This window comes from Loxodonta africana, chromosome 9 (genome assembly GCF_030014295.1).
Source record: "Loxodonta africana isolate mLoxAfr1 chromosome 9, mLoxAfr1.hap2, whole genome shotgun sequence".
In the NCBI taxonomy this organism is placed as follows: domain Eukaryota; kingdom Metazoa; phylum Chordata; class Mammalia; order Proboscidea; family Elephantidae; genus Loxodonta; species Loxodonta africana.
The window spans coordinates 55,504,150-55,530,328 of NC_087350.1; the positions used below are offsets into that span (position 1 = coordinate 55,504,150).

Here is a 26,179-nt window from a genome sequence, read left to right on the forward strand (position 1 = left end):
GTGGTGAAAGTAGAATCTATATTCTGAAAATAGTGGCAGATTCTACAGCTTGAGTGTATAAACACATGAACATACATGTGTATTCATGCACACATACATACACCTATACGTATGTGTACAAGTACAGACGCTAATACGTGACTATACTTACACATACATGATGATACACCATTTTTAATAGAAAAGTATATGATGATTTTTAAAAAATGGTTAATTTCTGGATTGAAAGCATCTGTTAAAAAAACTGATTTTTGTAGAACAGCCTGGGATCCTAACTCCTGTTCACAATATAATTTTTATAAGAGAATGCTCGTTCAGTTCTAAACATCAGCCTTACAAACACACTTTTGGGATACAATCCATTCACAAATAGAACACCTCAAACTGTGCCATTATGTATATAACCTTAGTCAGTCACCTTTGGAAGAAGCAGGGATGAGGATCATACATCTTTCCACTTACTAAGTTATGATGTTCTGGGACATTGCAATGCAGCACGCCCATGGGGATGAGAGGGACTGAGAAGTTGGGGGGCGGAGGTCCATACACAATGGGGGCCCCAGCAGGAGGTGGACCATAAACAACAGTTCCAGGGATGAGAGGTCTGCTATTGTTGGGCAAGGGTGGAGGTGGTGCATAAAGGGCCATGCCCTGAGGCACCGGAGAACCATCAGGAAAGACAGTATACATCATGTATCCAGGCGGAGGCACAAATGGGGGATCCTCTTGGTCATCCAGGTCACTCTCTTCCTGGCTATCTCCTCCACTGTCTTCATCTTCAAAGAAATGAACAGAAGAGTGTTTTATCCCAGGGTTTATAAGATAAACAGGTTTAGTAGAGAATAGCACCATTTAGGCTAAGATACCAGAGATGTAAGAATAAAACTCTGAAAAATAGGTCAAAAGTGGTTTTGAAAAGCAGATCAGAACAAGGATTCAAATTATTTTCAGTGGCTGATACTTGAGTTTTTATTATGCATATCTGTTGGTTTGTTTGTCCATCTGTTCATCAGTTCATTCCTTCATTCATCACATTACATAAAAGACCCACAGAGATGTGCTAAGAGATCCTACGGTACCCAGCATTTACCAGTATCATGACATATTAGCTCTCTCTAATGCGATGGCTTACTTATGTCCCCTAGAAACAGGACCTATGTCTTGTTTATTATTGAAGATGAGAACCTAGCACACAGCAGGCACTCAGTAAACAATTCCTGAATGAACAAATTCTCAGGAGATTGTATTCTCATTTTACAGATTAACTCCCTCAGAACAACTAAATCATTTGCTTAAAAGATCACATTTCTACTAAATAAAAGTGCCAGGATTCACTCCAGGTCTGACTCTCTCTACACCCAGAACTTCGGAAGATAGACCTGTAAACCCATCAATTTAGTACAGCAAGATTAATGCCATAATACAAGGATATATGCTGCCATACTCCGGGAGTACAGATAAAGAGCTGCTCAGGCTGCCTGAGTGAGGCAGGGTGGAGGAAGGTGCCACAAAAGGAGCGATGTTTGAGGACCTGGGTCTCACTTAAGGATAAGCAGGAATAGGTTGGGGAAAAGGAGGAGGAATAAGGCCATTCCGGACAGAGAGTTTAAAACATGGAGGTTTGAGGAACATGGCATGTGCTCAGGTATGGCTGACATGTGACAGAGTTATGGGAGGTGAGACTTCAGACTTGGTACTGGCCAAGACCAGATCACAGAGGGTCTTGCAGAACAAGCTAAGGAGTTTGGACTATGTCTTACAAACTTCAGGCAGCCAATAAAAGGTTATTAAACAGAGAAGAAAAACGCAACCTCCCTTTTGTGATTTAACCTACCTCTATTTGAAAAAGATTTATGTAACCCACTTCTGATGGGAGAATAAACCCAGTATCCTGAGGCAGGTGGAGGTCCACTGCCTTCCTTCCCATCTTGCTGCCCAAGATGTGGTTTTCTAATAGGAGTTGAGGCTGTGCACTTCAGGCCAACACCAGAGTCCTTGGTGACCTGGGAACTATGGCTAGAAACCTAAAATAAATGACAGCAGAGTACACCATCTATTACAAATGGAAAAGCTAATTTTGAGAAATGTTAAAGTCTAGAGCCCAATTCTGATGTGGCGAAGTTGAGAAAGAATTTGGTTTCTTTGCATATATCATAATTCTAATTTTTCAGACAGAAGTTAGAAGTGATTACATGGTCATATAAACCGCAACCTTGTACAAGGGTTCAGTTAATTGACATCCCTCTGGACTCAATCAACATGGCAGCATCAGGGAGACAATACAGAGAGTAGTGCTGTGTGTACAATGGCTGGGGTCCACCAGACTAATTTGTGAAAATGAAGGGCTCAAAATTTGGTAAAAGCAAAATACTCTAAGTTTTGTCTACTTATCACTTCAGAAATTATTATTTGATAACATCCATTTCCTATTCTTTCAGTACAATTTTCTAAAGATAATGAGTCTTGGATCATGCTGAAATGGGAAAAGTACATTATCCAGCTTCTTGGATGGGTTAATTTTATCTGGCAATTCTCCAGATCCTTCCTTATTGCTTATGGAAAACCTGTTTTCGTTTCTCACTCTGGAGAACTGTCAGCCACACTTCCCCCGTGCTCATCTTTACTAGTGGTTCTTCTGCCTTTGCTTTGTCCTTGACGGCCCAGCAACTGAGACAAAGGACATTCCAGTGAACTTTCAATGGAACCTGGGCTTTTAGTCTCCCGCTGTCCTGGGAGCCTGGCATGAAATCAAAGCTCTATTCTGTTGCTCTCCCACTCTTTCCTCCAAACTCTCACCCAACTCAAGCTTACGATGTTTTGCTCTAACCTATCCTGCTTCCACTTCTAGCTCTGGCTGTGCCAAGGATGTTGGCTTCCTTTAGATTTCTGCAAGAAACTTCCTAGATTCTGCTCTTTGGATTCTAGTTAAACCTACACAGCCCTGGAATTGTATTGTGTCTGAGCCACTTCTCCATAACCCTTGTCCTTCAGAATGTCACACCCAGCGCCTCTGATTTGGATATGTGCAGCTTATAGTGTTCTCCTCATCACCCATATTCAGGCACAAAGCCCTGACCATTTTGTTTCCTCAACAACTCTCAATTCCATCTCTTCTTCTCCAACTCCATTGCTCTAGCTCTGGCCTCTGCCATCCCTCACCTGAATGATTTCAACAGTTCCATAAAAAGTTCACCCTGCCACAAGTCTAACCTCCACACTCAGCCAGAATACAGTTTATATAGTTCTGATCGAGTTACACATACCCCCAGCTTCCCACAGCCTACAAAATTAAGTACAAGGGATCTCAAGGCTCTTTTTTAAAAAGTATAACCCCAATCTATCTTTCCAGCTTCAACTTTCACTGTTCCCATTCAATCCTCAAGCCCCATGAGGCTACTTGCCATGCCTAAGTTAACTGTTCTTTTTCACATCAGCTGTTCCCTCCTCCCTAAAAGCCCATCCCTCTCTGCTTATTAAGGGCCAACTTCAGGACCCTGCTTTGTGAACTTCTCTGTAAGATCATTCATCTTGGCACCCCACCAATACTGAGCGCCTGAGCTAGTCTACAAGAAGCATGAACATGTCTGTTAAAATGAAATGAAATTGAGGTGTCTATTTTTCTGTCTGCACCTCTGCATATTTTATACCCGCTTTTAACGGGCTCTCTGGACTTGAGTCGCCTTATCCCCTTTACAGCATCCTCTTTCAGGGACCCATAACACACTACCTGAGCATAAAAGAATAATTACCATCTTCCCTGGGAAGGCCCTATTTTCATCTTAAGTATCAAAAACACTTAAGAACCTCAACTTGTGGCTCTTAATGTATAGCTTAGCATATAAATATTTCTGTATGGTTCCTGTTCACAAATTTGGGGATGGGACATTGTCATGCTTTCTTCAAGAAAATTCAGTATAGACTCCCAGCACCACAGATTTCCTACTTTTGATGATGGTGGTGGTGGCATAAAGTACCAATAGCCTCGTCTTTTGAAAGGATCTGCTATGCTGCTGATATAATCATTCTGATGAGAAACTTCACGACGAAGCTCAGCAATTTCTTCCAAAACATTTTCAAAGCCTCCTTTGCTATCTGAAAAGGAAAGTCATTCTATGAAACTGGTATGAAATCATCCACTTCCTTTCTCTCTCAAAATCCAAAATTGATTCCATGACTGCCAAAGATTATCAGTTCCTCAAAATTGGCTTTTAGTGGGCTCTTTTGTAGTTAGTTTTTGCTAACACTTAAAAAGGATAGATACATCCTTCTGTCCTTCAATTATAAAGTGGGGCAGAGAAAGCAAATAAACAGATTTGTAAACATTACTTCTTTTGAAAATATAAATACAAGTTTCTTGTCAGTTTCTTTGTAGTCAAGTTTCTTGATACTGCATTTATTATTTATTAAGCTAATTACACAGCTCTGTAAATCAAGCATTGAATTCATCTGCCACAGTTAAAAAGACAGAAAGACAAACAAAAAGTTTTCATTTTAAAATAGCACTGTTTACGGTGAAAACAACAACTGCCAAACCACTACCGAAATCAAAGCCCAACCCCTTACCGGCTCCAGTGAGGTCTAGTAAATTCCGTAGTCTTGCGATCTCTGTCCTTTGTCTCTCCATTGTCTCATTGAGTTTACTGATTTCTAGCACCTGTGAGTTTGCTAGTAAGGTGCCTGCATCTGCTTTCTCCATCTCCATTAGAAACTATTGAAGAATCACATACAAAAAGTTGGCCAATAAATTCTTGCCAAGATGCGCTTATCCTTGCAACTTGATTATAATTCTATGATTTACGCTTCACCAGTGAGGAAACTGAATTACTCCTTATATTTAAACTGTGCTGTGCCTGGTAAACAGGAGTGCATAAAATACTGATTTACAATTGCACTCTAAAATTCTTTACAGTGTCACCTGCAGTAGTTTTATCATCAAGGAACTGAAAAGGACCCAGTAATGAAAAGGTCTTGAGGTACCAATACTGACCTGATCCTCTTTGTCCCTGAGAAGATTCTGTAGGAGTTCAATCTCTGCTTCTGCTCGGGTCAGATCCCTGGCTGCACGTGCTGCCTTTCTGCTGAACCTCTCGGCTTCCTGCAATTCCTGCTGGGACAGAGGCACGAAAAAGGCATCACTGCCATCACAGGTTGTCTTCTTGATCTCTTTCTTTCTTTCAGATTGATTCTTCTCCTTTAACCAGATCACCTGTCTGGCTGTCCCATGGACATGTGGCACCAAGTCTCACCTTCTCATGTGTTGCTGCCATTACACAGAAGCCACCTCTGCACCCACTATGGGGGCCAAATGGAAGGAGTGCTGCATCAAAAATGCATGGGCTAGTGTTTGCCTCACTGTTCTATTATCTTCCATGACTAGTGTCACTCTCATCATTAGATTTTCTCACCTGTGATCTACTACCTTAATCTCATTAGCATTTGTATCCTATAAAGCACCGTAACAGACGTGATCTCAGTCAGGAGTCAGAAGAGCCCTATGAGGCAACACATTATCATCTGACTGCGGGAGATGAAAAACTTGAAGTTCAGAGGGATTATATGATAAGCCTTCAAAATCCTTGTCCAGGTGTGTATCGAAGGCTACCTTCCTAAGCAGATCACAAATCCCTTCAGGGAGGGACAGGATGTTTCACTTGATGATTCCTTTCAGGACACAACAGAGTACAGGGCCAATGGTGGCACAAAATAAAGTCTTGGGGGTTGTGATGAGGAAAATACAATCTTTAGGTCTTAAGAGAAACCAACAACTTTACAGTGGCTTATAGAACGATCAAAGTCTATAACAAGAGATCAATAATCAAGTTGCTATATTTTTTTGACAGCAGCATGACTGGTGGAAACTTGTTCTCTACCTGCAGGACTCACCTCTGCTCGGTCCTGGTTAATTTTCATAACAGTTCCATGAAGGGACTTAAGCTGGTCTTTGGCAATGGTGAGCTCAGCTGTGGCTAGCTTATCAGAGGTTGCCACAGCTTTCTTTAGTTTCTTCAACTCTTTATCTAAACCAAGAAACTGCTCCTGGGATCTGGCATCTTCGAGTTTCTTCTAAAATAAAAGAAGCATTAATTAAACAGGTGAGTCATTTGGCAGAAGTGAATTAAAAAGAGCCAAATTGTGAGAAGGAAAAGCACTCTGCTCACATTTCCCCTCAGTGAAGTCTGTTAGATCTACGTTCCATGAGGAGAGGGGCTCTGTTCACTGCTGCATGCCCCATACTTAGACCATGCCTGGTACACAGTAGGTGCTCCATAAATACTTGCTGAACAAATAAATAATTAAAAATATCTCAAAACTGCATGATAAGCTTGGAATTAAATCAGTCTTCCCAGGCATGAATCTCAGTGATCATAATTTGTTTATTTACTAGATAAACATTTCTTGTCCCCTCTGATAGATCAGATGCTGGGAATCACTGAGTCAGGTACTGGGCATATGGTGACAAACAAAACAGTCTTGGCTGCTGTCCTCCAAGAGCTTACGGCTTATGACAGAAACAATTAACAAATAAAGTAAAATTAAAATTATGATTAGTACTATAAATGGACAGAACAGTGTACTATTTGAGACAATTGCAGGGGAGACCTAGATTGGTGGGAAAGGGGACAGTCAAGGAGAAGAACAGTGAAGGAAAATGGTTCAGGTGAAAGAATGGCATGTGAGAGGACAGGAGGAAGAAAGAACTTGGCATTTTTAAGGAACTGAAATACGCTTTCAAGATCCTATTATTTTCTGCTTTGAATTTTTTCTTTTTTTTCTTTTTGATACCATATGCTTTCATTAATGGAAGCATGCCAAGTCACGGAATGTGTTTATATTTTTAGCTGGTAATATAGATTTTTAAGATTATTATTTGGGAATACATGGGTCCCACAAACCTTGAAGGGTTCTCAGGTGCCAGGATTGGTGGCTGCCTGTCTGTCCTACTGATCTTTGGTGGCAGGATGTATTGCAACACACAAAAAAACAAACTCACCAGGGCTCCCTAACTATTACAAGGCAACCATAAAGGCGCTTACAAGGCTTATCTAGCTGTACAAAAGCCAAAAGAGACAAAATTTTTACCCAATTACACTTCCTTGATGCACTAGCTCACATTTAAGGCTGATACTCCAGCTATTTTGCTTCATTGAATGTTTCTTTTGCCTTTCATCATTACACAAATTCCCAGTGAAGGACAGCAAATATTTTTCGTGGGAAAAGTAGAGTCCCAAGACACCTGAGAGCCAGAAAAAGTGGGTGGGATGACCTATGAGTCATGAAAGGGATAAGGAGCACAGTGAGAAAAGGAGACAGGTAAAAAGAGGCAAATGATGGAGGGCCTCATAGACTTAAGAATTTTGGTCTTTATCTATGAAGTAACATATTATCATCTACAATGCAGTCAGAGGCTCCCATGGATCACACCCCTCTGAGCTGACACCAAACTGGTGGGCCTTACAGGCAGAAGCCAATCAGCATATACTTCTGTGTCTCACTTTCCTAGTCTTCCCTACCTTTTTCTCTAACTCTTGGAGTTGGGCCAGAATTCTCTCCTTTTCTTCATCAGCTTCCTGAAGTTGGAGATCTGTAAGGCCTTGGATTTCCTCCATACTTTTTAGATTTTCTTGCAAATAGTGAATTTCATTCTCTAACTGCTGGATTCTTGCTTCATGTTGCCTCTTATCAAAACTAATCTGTGAAGAAACCAAGTTTCAAAGATGATTTTTAAGCAAAATATGTTTCCCAAACTTTTTAGATAATTATATTTCATTACTAAAGAATATAACATAATTTTGGATTAATTAGTTATTGGAGATGGTTTCATCTAGAATGTGCCCTAGGATCCATTTTAATGTTTGCCAGATCATTAAATTCATTACATAAAAAATAGGATTCTGGCACCATACCATACTCTAGCAATGTGGTATTATTAACCTACATGTTATGAACATCTCTCACTCATTCCAAAATAAGGAAAACTGTGTCACAAACGAGCCTGACTTTGACATCAGTAACCATATTCAGGGTTGAATTTCTGTCACACCCAGCTTGACTTGTTATGAGTGAAAATAACAACAGGTTACATTGTATTTACATGAGAAAGGAAGCATTGTAATTTGCTGAAAAGCATTAATATTTGCCGAACAGTTCCCTCCAGCTGCCTCTTGCCCTTTTCTTACTCTTGCTTCAAGGGCTCTCTCACAGGCCTGCCTGAACTCTTCTTGTCCATTTGCCAGTTTCTCTTGTTGCAGAGCCATTTCTTCTTGGAGTTTTCTCTCTCTAACTTGTGCTTCCTCTCTTTCCCATTCGGAGTGTGCAAGAACTTCACTGAATTCTTTATGTAAATTGGCAAGGCTTTTCCCTAAGACATCTGAAGGACTGTTGATTCTGGCAAGTGAGAAAAAAAAAAGATGGTATAAATGTGCCATTTTAATTTTGATGCTAGATTAAACATGCTGTTAACATTAGTACAAGAGTAAAAAGAACTGTGTGGCATGGGACTGATGTCAATTCACAACAATTTACTGAGCAGCTCCTAAGTACAAATCATTATTTTATCAAATGACTACTGCCATCCTGAAAACGCAGGTACATATCAGGCTAACGATGTTTGCTCAAAGGATGAATGTGCATTTCATATATTTAAAACTATCTCTGGCTTTTTTAAACTACCAACTTTTTTATTTTACTGTATTTTAGATGAAGGTTTACAGAACAAACTAGCTTCTCATTAAACAGTTAGTACATACATTGTTTTATGACATTGGTTAACAACCCCACGACATGTCAGTACTCTCCCTTTTCGACCTTGGCTTCCCTATTACCAGCTCTCCTGTCCCCTGCTACCTTTTAGTCCTTGCCCTTGGGCTGGTGTGCCCCTTTAGTGTTGTTTTGTCCTATGGGTCTGTCTAATCTTTGGCTAAAAGGTGAACCTCTGGAGTGACTTCATTACTGAGCTAAGAGGGTGTGTGGGGGCCATACTCACGGGGTTTCTCCAGTCTCTGTCAGGCCAGTAACTATGGTCTTTTTGATGAGTTAGAATTCTGTTCTACAATTTTTCTCTAGCTCTCTGGGACCCTTCTATTACGTTCCCTGTCAGAGCAGTTGGTGGTAGGCAGTCACCATCTGGTCATACTGTTAAAACTACCAAATTTGCAAAGATTTTACTTTCCTGCCTGTTAGGTATCAGGTGCTATGGATGCCTGAAGAGCCATGGAGAGCAGTGAGCTTTGCCCAGGAAAGGACCAAGCAATCTGATCCCTGGGCCCTTCTTCCTTTTTTAAGTTTTATTGTGATAAAAATATATGTAACAAAAATCTTGCCATTGTACCCATTTTTAACTATTCAGTTCAGCGATATTAATTCCGTTGCCCATGTTGAGCAACATTACCACTATTTCCAAAAGTTTTTCATCACTCCAAATAGAAACTCCGTACCTCGTGAAAAATAACTCCCCATTAGCGCCCCCCCCCAGCCCCTGGTAACCACTTATAAACTTTGGTCTCTATGCATTTGCCTATTTTAAGTATTTCATATAAATGGGATCATACACTATGTTTCCTTTTGTGTTTGATTTATTTCACTTAACATAATGTTTTCAAGGTTCATGCGCATTGCAGCATACATCAGAACTTCATTTCTCTTCATGGCTGAATAATGTTCCATTGTATGGGTATACTATACTTTGTTTATCCATTCATCTGATGATGGACACTTGGGTTGTTTCCACCTTTTGACTATTATGAATAATGCGGCAAGCATCTGTTTGAGCCCCTGCTTTCAGGTCTTTTGGGTATATGCCTAGGAGTGGAAATGCTGATAACTCATATGGTAACTCTGTTTAACTTTCTGAGGAACTGCCAAACTGTTTTCACAGACATTGTACAAGTTTACATTCCTCCCAGCAATGGACAAGGGTTTCAATTTCTCCACATCCTCATCAACACTCGTTATTTTTCATTTTCTGATAATAGCCATCCTGCTGTTGTCTTGTGCCTTTGAGTCGATTCTGACTCGTAGCGACCCTTTATGACAGAGGAGAAATAGGGTTTCCCAGGCTGTAATCTTTATGGGAGCAGATCACCGGATGTTTTCTCTGGCGAAGCCATTGATGGTTTCGAACCACTGATCTTTTGGTTAGCCAAGGGCTTAACCATTGTGACACCGGGGCTCCCTGAATAGCCATTCCAGTGGGAGTGAACTGCTATCTCACAGTTGTTTTGTTTAGCATTTCCCTAATGACGTTAAACATCTTTTCATGTGCTTACTGGCTCATGTAGACTACTAGTCCTCTAGACTAGTTTCATCTTTGACTCTTCTTTTTTCTCTTTCGCTCCAGACAAGTAGAGACCAATCATTGTATCTTAGATGGCCACTTGCAAACTTTTAAGACCCCAGACACTACTCATCAAACTAGGATGTAGAACATAAACCTGAAATATCTATTCAAGTCCTTTGCCCATTTTTTAAGTAATGTTTTACCATGTTTTTGGTTATAGTTTACACAGCAAATTAGGTTTTCTTTTAACAATCTAGATACATATATTGTTCAGTGACATTTTTCATGTGTCAACATTCTCAATATTTCCATTCTGGTTTTTCCATTTTCATTAATCTAGTTTCCCTGGCCCCGCCTTTACTGTCTCATCTTTGCTTTGTGGTAACTGTTGAACTGTATGGTCTCACAGAGATGATTTTTTTAAAGCAGCACAGTACTCACTGGTGATAGTTTATCTCATGAGCCAATCTGTTATTTAGCTGAAAGGTGACCTCCAGGAGTGGTTTCAGTTCAAAGTCTAAAGGGTATCTCAGGGCAATGGTTTTTGGGGTTCCTCTAGTTTCAAACAATCCAGTAAAATTGGCCTTTTTTAAGATTTTGAGTTTTGTTCTACATCTTTCTCCCATTCTATCCAGAACCATCTATTGTGTCCCTGGTCAAAATGGTTGGTAGTGGTAGCCATGCACCATCTAGTTCCTCTGGTCTCAGGTTAGATGAGGCCGTGATTTGTGTAGACTATCAGTCCCGTAGACTAGTTTCTTCTTTGACTTTTTGGTTTCCTTCTTTCTCTTTTGCTCCAGACAAGTAGACACCAATATTTGTATCTTAGATGGCCACTCACAAACTTTTAAGACCCCAGGCTGGAACACAGAACATAACCCTTATGAACTATATTATGCCAATTGACCAAGTTGTCCCATGAGACCATGGTCCTAAGCCTTCGAGCCCAGTAAACCAATCTCACAAGGTGTTTGGTTACCTCTAGGAAGTACCCATAGCCATGCCCACAATGTGCTTTATTATATATATGAATATATATGCAGCACACCCTTCCACGTATATACATATACCTACAGATACATCTCGGAATCAACTTGACAGCAACGGTTTTTTTTTTTTTTTAATACACATATATACATACCTATTTACCCATGTAACCACACACATATTTTCTGGTTGTTATTGCTGTTGCTGCAAAATTGTATATGTTTTAGCAGTTACTAAAAACATCCCTTATTCTTGTATACTTCTTAATGTCATCATTTACCTCGGTCAAGCAGTGCACACTTCACCCACATTCAGTATTGCCTTTCTCATCACCAAAAATAACAAGTGTCTACTATCTAGACAGTGATCTCCCCTCCCTCTCCATTGGTCCATTGTTTATTTGGGTCTTTTTATTGTTGACTTGTAGGAGTTCTTTATATATTCTGGATATTAAACTCTTATCAGGTATACAGAAACCCTGGCGGCGTAGTGGTTAAGTGCTACGGCTGCTAACCAAAGGGTCAGCACTTCAAATCTGCCAGGCGCTCCTTGGAAGCTCTATGGGGCAGTTCTACTCTGTTCTACAAGGTCGCTATGAGTCGGAATTGACTTGACGGCACTGGGTTTGGTTTTTTTTTTTGGTTTATCAGGTATACAGTAACCAAATATTTCTCCCAGATTATATGTTGCCTTCACTTTCTTGATTGTGTCCTTTGATGTATAAAAGCTTTTTTTTAGAAAATTGTGATACAGTCCTATTTATTTATTTATTTTTCTTTGTTGCTTGTGCTTTTGCTGTCATAACTAAGAATCCATTGTCAAAAACAATGCCTTGAAACTTTGCCCGTTTTATGTTGAGATTTCTATGGGTTTAGTTCTTAGTCCTTGAATCCATTTTATTTACTTATTTATTTTTAATATCATGTGAGCTATGGATCCAACTTCATTCTTTTGTGTGTGGAAATCCAGTTGTCCCACGACTGTTTGTTGAAGAGATTCTTTCCCCACTGAATGGACTTGGCATCCTTGTTGAAAATCAGTTAGCCATAGATACATCATTTCTAGACTCTCAATGCTACTCTATTGGTCTATATGTCTATCCTTACACTAATATCACACTTTTGTTTTTTAAATTAGTAATAAGAAAGTTACTTTATCTATAGCAGTATCAAAAGAGTAGCCTTCAATACAGGGACATTTACAGAGATAAGTAGGGACACTGATTAAGTTTAAAGGGTCAATGCTACATAAAGATAAATCAATTTTAATTGTGTTAGAACATAACAGGCCTAATACCACACTGTTTTGATACTGTAGCTTTGTAGTACATTTTTAAATCAAGAAGTATGAGTCCTCCTACTTTGTTCTGTTTTTCCAAGACTGTTTTGACTATTTGGGGCCACTGGCAATTCCATGTGAATTTGAGGACTGGCATTTCCATTTCTGCAAAAAAGACATTGGAATTTTCATAGGGATTGTGTTAAATCTGAGATTGGTTAGTACTGACATCTTAACAATATTAAGTCTTCTAATCCAGAAACACGATATGTCTTTCCATTTATTTAGGTCTTCTTTGATTTCTTTCAGCCATATTTTATAGCTTTTAGTGTACAAGTTTTTCATCTGACTGGTTAAATTTATTCCTAGGTATTTTATCTCTTAGATGCTAATGTAAATAGAATTGTTTTCTTAATTTTCTTTTCAGATTCTTCACTGCTGGTGTATAGAAACAACTGATTTTTGTTTTGTTTACCTTATACCCAGTCACTTCGCTGAATTTGACTATTAGCTCTAGTAGCTTGTGGGTTCTTTGGGATTTTTAATACGTAAGATCATCTGTGAAATGAGATATTTTTGCATCTTCCTTTCCGATTATTTCTCTTGCTTAACTGTTCTACCTAGAACCTCCAGTACAATGTGGAATAGCAGTGGTAAAAGCAGGCTGCCTTGTCTTGTTCCTGATCTTAAGGGAAAACCACTCAGTCTTTCACTACGGAGTATGAAGTTCACTATGGGTTTCTTAGTTTTCTTTTGATATTTGTTTTGTTTAAAATGCATAATATGGCTCTACTTCCTGAACTTATACAGTGAACATTCAAGAAAAAGTTATTCTTAAAACTTTAATTTTTTTAAATTAAAAAATACCAAAAAGCATAGAAGGTTTAAAATAAAAAGGAAAATCAGTAACAGGCATTTCAAATTAAACAATTTTGTATCTCAATCATGGAAACATCATAAGGGGAAACCTCACAAAAGAAATCATTCATTAACAGTACTGGAAAAGTGAATTTCTCACTGAATTTCAGATTCACAACTTGGCACACCCCGGTACTTGGAAGGCTTGATTTTCCTTTACCTCATTTCACCAGCTCCTGACTTCAGCTTTCTCCTCAGCTCATCCACACGAGCTGCCACTTCTTCTGGATGAATCAAACCATTAACCACATGATTAAGGTGATTTTGGAAATCTTTAAGCTGCTTTTTTAACAGGTTATTGTCATCCTAAGGAGGGGGGTAAGATGGGGAAATAAAAGTTAACGAAATAAAATTTAAGACACACCCACACATCCTTTGCCATGAGGCCAGAAGAAACGGATGGTGCACGGCGACCGTTATTGAACATTTTGATCAAGGATTCTATAGAGGAATCCTTAACTAATAATTTAGCTTAACTAATAAAAAATGTCTGCCTTGAGGATTATGCTCTTTAAGAACTATTTTATATGGGATCAAAGTGACAAAAGCAACTTGAAAGATTAGACAGGAAACTTGGGGGCATTCAGTTTTTGTTAATGGGGGATGAAAAACTCAGAAAAGGAGGGTGAGAATGGTTGTACAACTCAAAGAATATAATCAATGTCACTGAATTGTACCTGTAGAAACTGGTGAACTGGTGTATGTTTTGCTGCATATATTCTCAACAACAACAAAAACCCCACATAAACATAGCTTGTATTACTTGTCATATGATAGTTTTATTTAACTCCCTTTACCAATTTTTTAAAAATGTTTTCTACTCAGTTGACTACCTTAATCTGCTGATCAATCTTAAAATAAAAGACATAAGTAGGCATTATGTCTTATGAAGGGATGCAAAAAGAAGTATACAAAACCATCTACGCATGTCTTCATGAAAAAAGTAAAATTAAACTGAGTTTAAATGAGCCTGCAGATATGACACAGAAACATCTTAACTGACATGACTGGGATGCAATCAGTAAAATCTAGAATATGAGAAACTCTACAGAGCAAAGACATGGCTTTCTTCAACACATAGCAAAAAAAAAAAAAGAGGAAACCTAGAGATTATAAAAGGCTTAAGAGGCAAGGCAAGTCAACTAAATGTAATGTGAGGACCCTATCTGGATCCAGATTCCAACAAAATAATTGTAAAAAATTCATGAAATAATTTGGAAAATTTGAATACTAAACAAGGTATTTGATATTAAAACCCATTGCCATCGAGTCAATGCTGACTCATGATGACTGTTAGGGAATTATCATCATTTTAAGGTGTAACAATGATATTGTGTTTATGTATTTTTCAAAAAAGGAGCCCTGGTGGCTTAGTGGTTAAGAGTACAGCTGCAAACCAAAATGTCAGCAGTTCGAATCCACTAGCCACTCCTTGGAAACCCTATGGGGCAGTTCTACTCTGTCCTATAGGGTTGCTATGAGTTGGAATCAACTCGACGGCAAAGGGTTTGGGTTTTTTGGTTTGGCAGTGCAGCGGTTAAAGCACTTAGCTGCTAACCAAAATGTCAGTGGCTGGACTCCATTAGCCTCTCCTTGGGAGAAAGATGTGGCAGTCTACTTCTGTAAAGATTACAGCCTTGGCAAATTCTACTCCATCCTTTTAGGGCACTAGGAGTTGGATGGACTTGATGGCAGTGGGTGTGGTTTGAGTTTTTCAAAAAGTCCTTATTTTTCCCAGACACGCTTTAGCTCAGTAATGAAGTCACTCCTGAGGTTCACCCTTCAGCCAAAGATTAGACAGGCCATAAAACAAAACAACACTAAAGGGGCACACCAGCCAAGGGGCAATGACTAGGAGGCAGGAGGGAACAGGAAAGCTGGCAGTAGTGAACCCAAGGTCGAGAAGGCAGAGTGTTGACATGTCGTGGGGTTGTTAACCAATGTCATAAGATAATGTGTGTACTGTTTAATGAGAAGCTAGTTTGTTCTACAAACCTTCATCTAAAGTATAATTAAAAAAAAAGTCAAATTGACCAAAAAAAAAAAAAAAAAAGCCCTTAGTTTTTAGAGATATATACAATAGTACAGTATTTACAAATAAGATGTGTGGCATTTATTTCAAAATAATTCAGAAGTGTGAACAGGTGTGAGGGTGGGGCACAGAAGGCCTTATAATAAAATAAGATTGGCTATGTGTTGGTAATTGCTGAAGCTGGGTGACAAGATACCACCCAAGCTGGGTGAATGATTCATTATCATTATAGTATTTTCTCTATTTTGTATATGCTTGAGACTGTCCATAATTCAAATAAAAGCAAAACGCTTTTTCATAATATTCAGCTCAATTTGCTAATCAACTGAAAAATGGAATATCTAATAATGACGCTTCTAGGAGAGTTTGTAATTCTCTGTGGGTGTGTTTGTTATATGCCAGCATATTTTTACTCATAACAAACTAGCAAACATATCTAGACCACAGGACTAAATTTAGACAATGCCTCTTTCAAATAAAGAGAAAATGCTAAAAATTTCCCTAAACTGTAGCATTCCTAAAGTATTTTATGTATTCTACCCAAGTGATTAATTCAAACTCTTTGTAACACTGTTACCTAAAAAGAAGAATTTAGAATTGTAGTTAACATGTTTTTACGTGCCTGTCCCATCTGGAGCCCTCTTCCCTGTGAAATGTCCCTGCCTACTGCCTGGAGGTGGCCTACTTGTACCACTATCTAATCCTAGCCACAGGGGATCTGATCAACTCAATGGCCAAAAAACAGGTTTTCTCTCTCTGTTCAAAATCTAAACTGAGATCCAGTACAGCAAATATGTCATGTAGTACCTGCTAGACCTGTAAAGATGTGTCAGGTCAGGACTGAGGCCGAGAAAGAAAGAGAAGCAGAAATAAAAATCATGTAGTTCCTGAAAAACTGAGAAAGCGGCTCTAGTTCCTAGCAAGCTGTGTCCTTCCTTGAGCTACTGTGAGTGGGTTTTGGTTCACTGCAACCAAATGATTTCTGACAAAGATACATGCATAGCGGGTTTAACTTACACTCTACTGCAGTAGGTTAGTAGCCCAAGTAACCAAAGGACCTAGTTCCCACTAAGGTAGTCTCACAGCACAGACCAGCATTCTGGAACACTGATTTCAGTTTCTACCTTGGAGGGGAAGGCCGATGAAGAATATATTTTAGTCCTTCTTCTGTAAGAGATGTATACTGAGGTATTTTTGGGTGAAATAAAGATATATGAGATTGTCTTTAAAATATTCCAGGAAAAAAAAAAGTAGGCTAAATGAAACAAGAATGGCAGAATGCTGATAATTGTTTAAGCTGGACGATAGGTAAGCAGGGGTTCAAAAGGCTATTCTACTTTTTTAATTATTTGAAAATTTCCATAAGATTAAAAATAATCTAATGAAGATCCAATACATACACAATTCACACAAAAATAGGGAAATGTACATGATATTTGCTTCAAAAGTTGAACTTACAGTAGTAAAAATTAAATTCTAGGGTTATCAGATTTCCTTGAACTTTGAGGAAAAAATATTCACGGTGTCAGAAAAAAAGGGAGACAATTTGGATGATTTAGTCTTATTTGTCATAAACCCCCTTCCTGGATTTTTGGAAGCCTTCCCCCAAACCATATAAACTCTGTCCCTTTATCTCTGATGAAGTATAACAGCTACCCTGTGCCAGTCGAGCGGGCGGCTCACCTCACAGATTGGACACCTGAGGGTTGATTCAGGTACTCATTTGTTCTGGCACCTGTTCGCTTTGAGGGAGTTTAATTATCTGGAAAATATCGTCCACCTCTTTCTCCTGCAGCATGTTGGGCAGATTATTATGACAATAGCCAAAAAAATATTCTGCTAGAGAAAACTCCCACAAATGTAAAATGGCTGCATAGCATTCTTTGAGAAGGGGATTGTGAAAACTGTTCATAATTAAGAAATCCTACTGCATGTAATCCATTCTACTTAATTCCTGGATAATTACAAAGATGTTTCAGTGGAAGAAGAATGTACCTATCTGATAATTTTAGCTCAGTCTGGGGAAAAATCTGCTTCTAAGAAAAATACCAAGTATTGCTTTGGTCCATGAATTTACACAGTAATAGTCTGTACCTACCACTGACCCTGCCTCCATCTTTTTGCACCATCATACAACATAAAAGCTATCTACTCACCTTAAGAAGGTAGTCTCATATGGGAATAGAGGCTATAGTGCTGCCCCAGCCAGAATTCCTTTTTTTCTAATTATTCACGTTGCTTACTACATGTTAGAGCAGGCTATTAAGTGCTTGACTAAAGACATCAATATCTCTGGGTGTCTCATGTAAGGGTATATTCTGATATCATCTCTACCTGCAGCTGTTTAAGTTGCATGCAGAGCTCACTGTTTTCTTGCTTCTTTTCTTCCGAGAACTGGGCTTTTCCAAGGGCATTCTCAAGGGCTTGCCTTTCCTTCTCAAGTTCTACTTGTAGGGCTGATTTTTCTAACTATTGAGACAGGAAACAATGATACAAAAATGTGAAACAGCAACAATTTACAATCTAAAAAGGCATAAATAAGTTTACACAAACCCATAATCTCTTGCTAACCATGGTTTTATAATAATAAAAACTCAGTTTTATGTTCATACTTCCAATTTAAAAACCCAAGATTTTTTCTCACGTGCCCTTTTAAACTATTAATATTTAATGAAAAGTAAGCATCAACATCAGCTCAGCCCAGACACACCAACTCAATCTCCAGGTTTGGGCCCAAGCCCCTATCTTTAAAAGCTCTGTGAGTAATCCGACAATTACTATTCTCCTTTCCCTTAAACCAGCATTGTCTAAGGTGTGATCCTCAAATTCCTATATCAAAATTGCTTGGTGTACCTATTAAACACCCACATGCCTAGAATCTACCTCAGACTTAACGAGTCAGAATCTCTAAAGTAGGGCTCAGGAACCTGCATTTAACAAGTTTCACAAGAGACTTTATTACCTAAAGTTAAACAATCCGAGATTCACAGATCTGGAGATCAGAGAAAGATTTCTGTAATGCCACATACTCTCAATGTGTGGTCTGAAGACCAGTCCTGGCAGTCCTGGACTTTTGACAGCAAGTGAACTTGTGAAAAAGTCAACTATTATACATTATGTTGAGACATATGAGAGAAAAAAAAAAGGCAATGGAAGTACACAGGATGATGCATTTGAAACTTGTAAGGGCTGGCTTGAAATTAAAAGACTATTTGAAAGAAGATGTTATCCACAAATTTTATTTACCATTATTTAAAAGTATGTATTTAATACCATATAAAAAGATTTTGTAGTGCCGTTTTAATTATTGTCCCCCAACCTCCTATCTTCTCAGACTTCGATTTTGCCAACTGTAGTTTCATAAAACATAGTACTCTTGTGAAATATAATTCTGACAACCGGCAAGTGATCACTTGATGCCAGATAATATAAATGAACATAACTACTATGATAAGCTAGGCCTATTTTTAGTTCCTTTTCTAATATGAATTCTCTTTCAAATGCATTCCTGGTATTCAAACTACCTTTTCTTTCATTTCCATCCAACAAGCACATATTGGCCTTCCTCATGTGCCGGGCACTGAGAAGACAGAAACAAGCAGGTACAATCTGAGTCTTCACCAAGCTCTGAGTCTATGTGGGGAGACAATCTAAAGAAATGATTACCATACAGAAAAACTGAAGTTGTGTACTGAACCTAGTGTTTCAGCAGGCAGAAGGGGAAAGTCAGAGTGGGCTTCCTGGAGGAAGATGCAGCCTATCTGGCTAATAGCCTAAAGAAAATTATATTCTTAATCTGATAAATATGCTATAACTGCTTATTCTGATGAAATGCATCTCAACCTCATTAGGCTCTCCAATCCCCACTGCATTTTCTCTTCTTTCTCTTCCCATGATGTATCATTTCAACCACTCTTTCAGCCATTATCGTAACTGCTCAGCACTATTGCTTGGAAGTATCCAGTAAGATCTTCCTTCCTTGCACTTGTTCCTGGACTATCTACCTCTGCAGGAGAAACTTAATGCCACTGGTCAGATTGGCACCACTATAAATTTACGGTCACCAACCCCAACTGAGCCCTCAATTAAAAAAAAAAAAAACCCATTGCCATCGAGTCAATTCCTACTCATAGCTACCCTACAGGCCACAGCAGAATTGCCCCAGAGCCGTTGGTGGATATGAACTGTCAACCTTTTGGTTAGCAGCCAAGCTCTTAACTACCATGCCCCCATGGCTCCAAGCCCTCAATAGCACCCAGCAACCCTACTATATTACCTAGGTCCACTTAGCTTATATTCTCCAATATCTTCCTCCTTGTCCCTCAAACCTCCACCCTTCTCTTCTACTCACCCACCCTCCTCAGCAGATGGTCTCGTTCTTGCTTCTGTTCATAAAGAAAACAGAAGCCAACAGACAGCCACCCATTAACTCCTTGCAGCCAAAGCCACAAACTTTACCTACATTCGTACTCTGCCTTTTCTCCTTCTCTCTTCATACAATGGAGGAGTTGTTCTTGCAATTCAAGGCTCACCTCCCCACATGAACTCTCAATTCTATTCCCTTCTATCTTCTCAGGACCTTGCACCATATGTCATTACTTCAACCTTTCCTTTTCAACTGTCTTTGCCTATAAATATGCTCATGTCCCTCCCATCTTAACCCAAATTTTCTTTCAACTGCATATTCATTTCAAGCTACTGGCCTCTTTTCTCCCCTTCCAGGTCAAACCTGTCTCCATCTCTTTACCTATTTTTCACTTCTCAACCCATTCCAAACTGGCTTCCATCCCCACCACTCCACAGACACTGTACTTGACAAGGCTACCACCAGTAATCTATGTATCACTAAGGACAACGGGCACTTTCACGGCCCTCATTCTGACAGAAAATTCAAAAGCACCTGACTCTGGTGACCACTCTTTCTTTAAAATAATCTCTTCCTTTGGCATCCAAAACACTATATTCTCTTGCTTTCCCTCCTCTCTCTCTCGGATCCTACCTTTTTGGTCTACTTTGTAAGCACCTTGTCTTTTCTTCGCCTCATTTAAATAATGTTGAGGGCTCTGTCCTAGGTTCCTTTGCATTCCACATACCCTGCTTGGATGATCTCTTTACGTCATGGGTTGAATTTCTCATTTATACGCTGATGACTACCTACTATAGCCATCCTGGTTCAAACTTCAATTATCTCTTATTTGTATCATTGTACGATCTTCTAAACAGACCTTCCTGGACTCAGTCTTACTCCTCTCCAACCCATTCTCCACTCAGCAACCACAGTAATCTTTTCAAAAGCAGAAGTTTTATTATGTCATTTCCCTGCTTGAAACATTCCCTCTATACTTAGAATAAAAACAGAATCCTTAATATGACCTTAATGGCCACTCAGGATCTGGCCTTTCCCCACCTCTCCAGCCTTTCTCTCTCCCACCCTCTTTTCCCACTCTCCTTGCTCCTGGCATACTGGAGCCATCCTTTTAGCATCTCAAATACACTATGCTCATTTTCCTTGCCTCTCTGTGTAGAATATTCATCCTCTACTTTTCTGGTAGCTTTTACCTACAGAACTGTCAGGTCCACAAGGACAGTAACCATGGGTATACTGTTCCCCGCAGAATCCACAGCACCTGGCCCTCTGTGATTGATCAATAATTATTTATTGGATGAGTAACTATTTTTCTAACTTGCAAGTGTGTAGGGTAATGCTATTCAGCTATATGCATCCCCTCCTAATATGGTCAGCTTTGCTCTTCCCCAAAGTATGCTAGGAATGAACACAGGCTAAGGCACAATGCTGGGAGTGGTGTGACTGGGTAGGCAGCCAAGGCCGAGGAACACCTTAGCAAGAGGACGAAAACATCTGCGTCTGGACATGAAGTCCCTGGGAATGCTGGCTGCTCAAGGACTTGGGAGGAAAAACAGTAAGTCTTAGCCCCAGCTAGAACGGTATATAAGTTTGCATCCCCTGCTAGGTGGTAGTGGAGTGCTACACTGGTCCAGCCACTGCCTTGGACCGTCCTGTACATAAGTTCCCCTAATAAACCATATGTTCCAACTGCTGGTTCCATAGTCTTTCTTTGGTCTCTTGGAGACAGGGCCGACCTTGGGTCCAGATGCCGCTGGGTTGTTACTCAACAAAGTGTAATTTATATTAGTGAATATTTCATTCAACCATAATAGAAAATAGCAAGATAAAATTTAACATCAACTTAAAAGAAGTTTTTTAAAGCTATTCTGAGAATGACTACAACTTACTGATTATCAACTGCTAATGCTTTCGTAGCTAATAACTCACTTAACCTTACCAAAATCCACTTTAAAGAGGAGAAACAGGCTCGGTACCATGAAGTGATCTGCTCAAGTTCACACAGGGATAGTATCTGAACTCAGATTATCTGACTCCACAAATGTGCCCTTCACGTGTGTGTGTGTGTGTGTATGTGTGTATACATACACACATATACATACATATATACATAGATACATATGTATATATATGTGTATGTGTGTGTGTATATACACACACACACACACACGTACTCATATAGTTGCTGTTAGGTGCTGTTGAGTCAACTTCAACTCATAGCAACCCCATGTGACAGAGTAGAACTGTTCCACAGGGTTTTCTTGGCTGTAATCTTTAAGAAAGAAGATTGCCAAGTCTTCCCCCCACGGAGCTTCGAACTGCCAACTTTTCAGTTAGCAGCCTAGCACTTAACTGTCTGCACCACCAGGACTCACTCATTCTCTATATATGAAACAAGTGTGTTCAATCTTAAGATATAACTGAAAAAAGGCTGATTTCTTAAGGTTATTTCTGAGATGACTTTTTGCTCCTACTTACCTGGCTAAGTCTTGTTAGTCTTTCCAACTCTTCCTTGAGCTGGCTGGCCTCAGCATCCTTCATTCTTAGCTGGGCCTCTAGCTCAGCCTCATAGGCGCTGAGATCTCCCTGGGTCTGCTGCAGAGATACATTTATCTCATGCTGCTCCTGGAGGGCAGTTTCTAGTTCTGCAAGCTCCTGGAAAGATTCAGTGTATGTTTTAACTATGGAACCCTCACTGCCTGCTTAAAGCATCTGCAAGTCATTATAAGTAACCCGAGCAGTATAAACCAAAGCTGGTCAACCATTGCTGCTCTGGCACAGAAAGTTTTCATTAGCTATATGCTGAAGCCTCAGGCTGGGAAAACAAAACTCTGACTAAATGTCATCGGAAAAATCAGAAAGCTACCAACCTGTTGTGTGATTCTTTAAATGAATCTGGATATATAAGAAGGGAAAGGGAAGACAAAAAAGAAAGGGAAGATAAAATTTAAGGGCTTATTTTCTGTCAGATATTGAACTGTTTTCAAACTTATTATGTTATCAAATTATCACAATAACGGTGCAAGGCAAGGTACTATTATCCCCATTTTACAGATGAGGAACTGGAGATAAAAGTTTTAGTAAATTGGAGGACACACAGATGTTCACCGAACTACTCTTTCAACTTTTCTGTAAATGTAAATACTTTTATAAAAAGATGGGGGAAAAAAGACCATTTCAAACTAAGTAGATTGGCAAACACGAATTTAACATCGACAAAATGTTAAATTTCTTGAATTTGATAACTACTCTGTAATTTATGTTAAAACACGAAATATTTAGAGGCAAAGGAGCATATGCCTATAACTAATTATCAAATAGATCAGGAAAATTATGTAAAATCATGTATATATATGAGTGTGATAAAGCAAATGTGGCAAAATGTTAATTGGTGAATCTGGGTGAAGGGTATATGTGAGTTATTTGTGTTATTCTTGCAACTCTTCTGTAAGTTTGGAATTATTTCAAAATAAAAGCCTAAAAATAAAAGTTGGAAAACACTAAGATGTTGGGAAGGACGTACTGTAACGGTAGCCCCCACACTGTTGGTGGGAAGAGAAATGGATAGAATCATTACGGACAGTAATTTGACAATATCTAGTGGAGCTGAGGATGCTTATCCTCTCTGAATTACAGTTCACTTCTGATATAGTCCCCATGGCCAAGATGTGTACCAGGAGGTTACTCCCAGGGTTATTTGTAATAGCGTAAGACTGGAAAACACCTGAATGTCCCCCAAGAGGAGAATGAATAAATAATAAATTTGTATGTACATATAATAGAATACTACATAAATCAATAAAGATAAGTACACTGGAGCTATGTGTATGTATATAATTCTCAAAAACAAATATGAAGAAAAGGTATAGCCAAAGAACATGTACACTACGATACCTTTTAAATAAACTGTAAAATCATGCAGAACACTTATGGCTTAAGGATGGATACATATACAATAAAAGAATAGAGATGTAGGGAAATGGTAATTACACTCATGCCTTTGCTACCACTGGAAAGGGGCACACACAGAGTTTCAAATATATCCTCAGTATTTTATTTCTTAAGCTAGGTTGTGGGTACACCAAAAAAACCCAGTGCTGTCAAGTCGATTCTGACTCATAGCGACCCTATAAGACAGAGTAGAACTGCCCCATAGTTTCCCAGGAGCGCCTGGCAGATTCAAACTGCTGACCCTTTGGTCAGCAGCCGTAGCACTTAACCACTATGCCACCAGGGTTTCCGTTGTAGGTAAAAAATGTAGGTACAAGGTGTTAAATACTATTTTTTTGTATTACTGAGAAACTTCGTAATATCAAAAAATATTATTTCAGATTTTCAGAGCCAGCGTTATCTAGGATGAGGTTTGGGAATCCGTGGTTCTCGTGCATGACAAAGTTTGCCAAACAACTGAAACAGCACATGGAGTCTCCACATGAATGGGCCATAAGTCAAGTATAAAAAAAACCCTTGCCATCGAGCTGACTCCAACTCACATAGAAGGGTACAATTTATAACACTGAGCTTGTCTTGTCAAAACTATCAAGTAGTAATAATAAGAATAAAAAAATACATGTTGTCCTTAATTTTGCTGCACAATAATTTGAACATTTACTAGGTCATCTGTAATATCCACAATTTTATATGTGTATAAATAACTCAGCAAACAACTTCGGAGTTATTTGATAACAATATCTTACAGAGAAAAATTCAACTAAAATAATCCTCCTTTTCTTAGTAAAGAAAAATGATTCCAAGTGCATCATAACTAACAAAGAAAAAAAAATCAAATAGCCACTAATACTTTTCACCACTTACGATTACATCATTGTTAACCTCCTTTGACTAACTTAATTTGGGTATCATCTAAATCTGAGAAAAAAAGGAAAATAGGCAAGAAATAAATTATACCTTCCTCATGTTTTCTGCATCCATGGCAACTATTTCCAGTTGGTTTCTTTCCTGCTCAACTTCTGTCACTCTCTGCAACAATACCTCTTTCTCGACTTGTAACTTCTTGCACTCATTCTGGGCCTGAGTAGCCTGGCCTTTGATACTCCCCAGGTATTCTTGTAAACCACTGATGACACCTTCTAAATCCTTCTTCAGAGCTTCATTTGCTGCTATCTGGCCTAAGTAAGATGGAAGAAGGGAAGGTAGTAATGTTTACAAGAAAATGATTTTAAGATATATAATTAGTGCACTTAGTCTTCTTAGCTATTTGTTTCAAGCTGGGAGTGAAATTCTAAGAGTTCAGTTATTTCCTGGACCCACTATCTTATTTTTCTTTTCTGAGATATAATGATAATTTTTTACAGCACAGGAGGATCAACTAGGTATATGATAAAAATAGTATTATTCAGAAGGAAATGCTTATAAAATGCCTGATAAATTCTATAAAAAAAAGGCTAAAGTAATAATTTGCAAATAAAATAATAAAAAATGTACAGCAAAGCTGAGTTCTTATTGCTAGATGCACAGACCAGAACCACTCGATGTCTAAGACTAATCCAGCACTGGCAGCATAAATATGTTAGCTGTGGACTTAAAAAAACAAACGATAACAACTATATATGTGTACACACACACACACACACACACATATATCACAAAAAATATATACATACATATATGGCACCTACTGTGTGTCAGGGCCTTTATGAACACTATCTCATTTAAACCTCCCAAATGATAATCAAAATGCAAGTTGTCCAAGTCACACAGCTCTGATAAGGGCTAAACAGGGACTAGGACCTTTTTATAGGGAGCCTAGGCTCTCACCATTGTGGCCTATTATCTTCTGCTATTTCTGGAATGTCACAATTTTAATTTACATTACAAAAGTTAATCTTAAAATTCTTTCTACACTCTCTTTATAACTAGACACTGAATGCCCTGGTATCAATGGGCTTTATGCTTGTGAAAGGATTTTATGCCACAAAAGAAGAAAATCACATGACAGGGCTTATCACTGGCATGTACAGTTGATCCTCATTGTTTGCACATTCTGTAACTGTGAATATGCCTGCTCACTAAAATTTATTTGTAACCCCCAAATCAACACTCACAGCACTTTTGCTGTTACCCACAGACATGCACACGCATGGAGTGGCAAAAAATTTTAGCTGCCCAATGCACATGCGCCCAGGTGAGGTCGAACACTCTGCCTTATTTCAGTTCTCATACTGTAAACAAGTGTTCTTTTCATGGATATTTTTCACATTTTTTTGCTTTTTACTGCTGCCTTTGCTGTTTAAAATGGCCACCAAATAGAGTGCTAAAATGCTGTCTAATATTAGTTTGTAAGCTCAAGAAGGATGGTTAT

General features: G+C 38.8%; 1 protein-coding gene across 13 annotated transcripts in view; it reads right to left on the reverse strand.

The window, feature by feature from the left end:
- Positions 1-26,179, reverse strand: part of CNTRL (centriolin) — a 106,214-nt gene that overhangs the window by 35,895 nt on the left and 44,140 nt on the right. For 8 of the 13 annotated variants that reach the window (XM_023544982.2, XM_023544984.2, XM_023544983.2 and 5 more), the window contains 12 exons: positions 24,766-24,986; positions 22,336-22,512; positions 17,826-17,960; positions 13,620-13,765; positions 8,178-8,385; positions 7,512-7,691; positions 5,884-6,063; positions 4,988-5,104; positions 4,564-4,708; positions 3,944-4,092; positions 1,835-2,024; positions 463-776 (listed from right to left, as the gene is read on the reverse strand). In XM_023544982.2, coding sequence (XP_023400750.2) covers positions 463-776; positions 1,835-2,024; positions 3,944-4,092; positions 4,564-4,708; positions 4,988-5,104; positions 5,884-6,063; positions 7,512-7,691; positions 8,178-8,385; positions 13,620-13,765; positions 17,826-17,960; positions 22,336-22,512; positions 24,766-24,986 — 2,162 coding nt within the window. Of the gene's footprint in view, positions 1-418; positions 777-1,834; positions 2,025-3,943; positions 4,093-4,563; positions 4,709-4,987; positions 5,105-5,883; positions 6,064-7,511; positions 7,692-8,092; positions 8,386-12,623; positions 12,707-13,619; positions 13,766-17,825; positions 17,961-22,335; positions 22,513-22,727; positions 22,753-24,765; positions 24,987-26,179 lie in introns of those variants that run through there. The other 5 variants (XM_064291504.1, XM_064291505.1, XM_064291506.1 and 2 more) reach the window with 5 other exon arrangements.